Here is a 1,346-nt window from a genome sequence, read left to right as displayed (position 1 = left end):
GGGGGGGGGGGGGGGTGGTCAGAGGGAGAAGTAGACTCCCCGCAGAGCAGGGAGCCCAATGCAGGACTCCATCCCGGGACTCCAGGATCATGACCTGAGCCGAAGGGAGTCACTTAACCAACTGAGCCACCCAGGCACCCTGAAGTGTTGCCTTTCTTATCTCAGCCCCACTCTCCTTTCTTTGGGATGGAGGAGGGGGAGGGCTCCAACAAACCACCCAGATTTGTCCGATCTCCACTCTGCACCCAGGAGTGAGAAAGAAGCAACCTCACCCCCATGGTTGCTGAGTCCATGCTGCCTCTACCAGGAGCCCATGCTCTTGGAAGAGGTACAGTTTTCACCCCACAGCTGACACTGTGCCTTAGGCTTCATATCTTTCTGGACAGCTTACGAGGAAATGCCATCGGGGTGGCTGGAGCCAAAGCCTTGGCAAATGCTCTGAAGGTGAACTCAAGTCTCCGAAGACTCAAGTGAGTGGCTATAGAGACCTACCTGAGCCCCAGAGCAGCAGACTTCTCTGCTGAAACCTCCCCCATGAGAGGAGATGCTCTTGATTTCCTCGGTAGCTGCTTCCTTCCGAATATAAATAGCTCTGATGGTTAGAGTCCCTCTTGCAGATGGGTTTGTTCATTCTGTCTAGCTTATGCCAGAGCTAAGTCACTTAACATCTGCATTTTCGGTCTTGCCCCTTCCATGGCACTTGGATGGGACCACCCGGCTACTTGTAGACACTGGTCTCAGGGGTAAACACCCCCTTGCTGTGGACAAATCATCCCCAGAAGTGCATATTTCCTCCACGGCCCCCCAGGATAATGCAGTGCTGCTTCCTGGGGCGGGTTCTAACGTACCGAATGGCTCACGGTGGTGTCTCCATCTTTTCTCTGCCTAGTCTTCAAGAGAATTCCTTGGGGATGGACGGGGCAATATTCGTTGCCACCGCACTATCTGGAAACCATGGCCTCCAGCATATCAAGTGAGTGAGGCCCAGCAGCACCTGCCCTTCCCTGCCATTCTTGCTCATCTTTAGAACAACTCCCAGCTTCTCGGAGACAGCTGACTCCCGGGTCTTTCAGCAGCTCTGCAGGGAAACTTGGTATAAGGGGGAGCCATTCTGGGCCTTCTCCGTGGGAGGGATCCGGGAAGCATGAAGGTCTTGGCTGGAGCTCTGCATTTCATGCTCTTTACTAAAGAGAACCGGCATGCCTCTAGGCCTTGAGCCCATCTCTCAAGTCCTGTCCTAATCCTTCTCTTGTAGTCTCCAAGGAAATCACATTGGGGAATCTGGTGCCAGGATGATCTCAGACGCTATCAGGACAAATGCTCCTTCGTGCATTGTTGAAATGTGA

General features: G+C 53.6%; 1 protein-coding gene across 1 annotated transcript in view; it reads left to right on the top strand.

Moving 5' to 3' along the window:
• NLRC3 (NLR family CARD domain containing 3) overlaps window positions 1-1,346 on the top strand; it is a 17,031-nt gene extending 15,685 nt beyond the window's left edge. Inside the window, exons 15-17 of the mRNA XM_021698246.1 lie at window positions 387-470; window positions 890-973; window positions 1,256-1,346. Of these exons, the coding sequence (XP_021553921.1) occupies window positions 387-470; window positions 890-973; window positions 1,256-1,346 (259 nt within the window). The remainder of the gene's footprint in view (window positions 1-386; window positions 471-889; window positions 974-1,255) is intronic.

Source organism: Neomonachus schauinslandi, chromosome 5 (genome assembly GCF_002201575.2).
Source record: "Neomonachus schauinslandi chromosome 5, ASM220157v2, whole genome shotgun sequence".
In the NCBI taxonomy this organism is placed as follows: Eukaryota; Metazoa; Chordata; class Mammalia; order Carnivora; family Phocidae; genus Neomonachus; species Neomonachus schauinslandi.
This window is presented reverse-complemented; position numbering and strand designations above follow the sequence as displayed.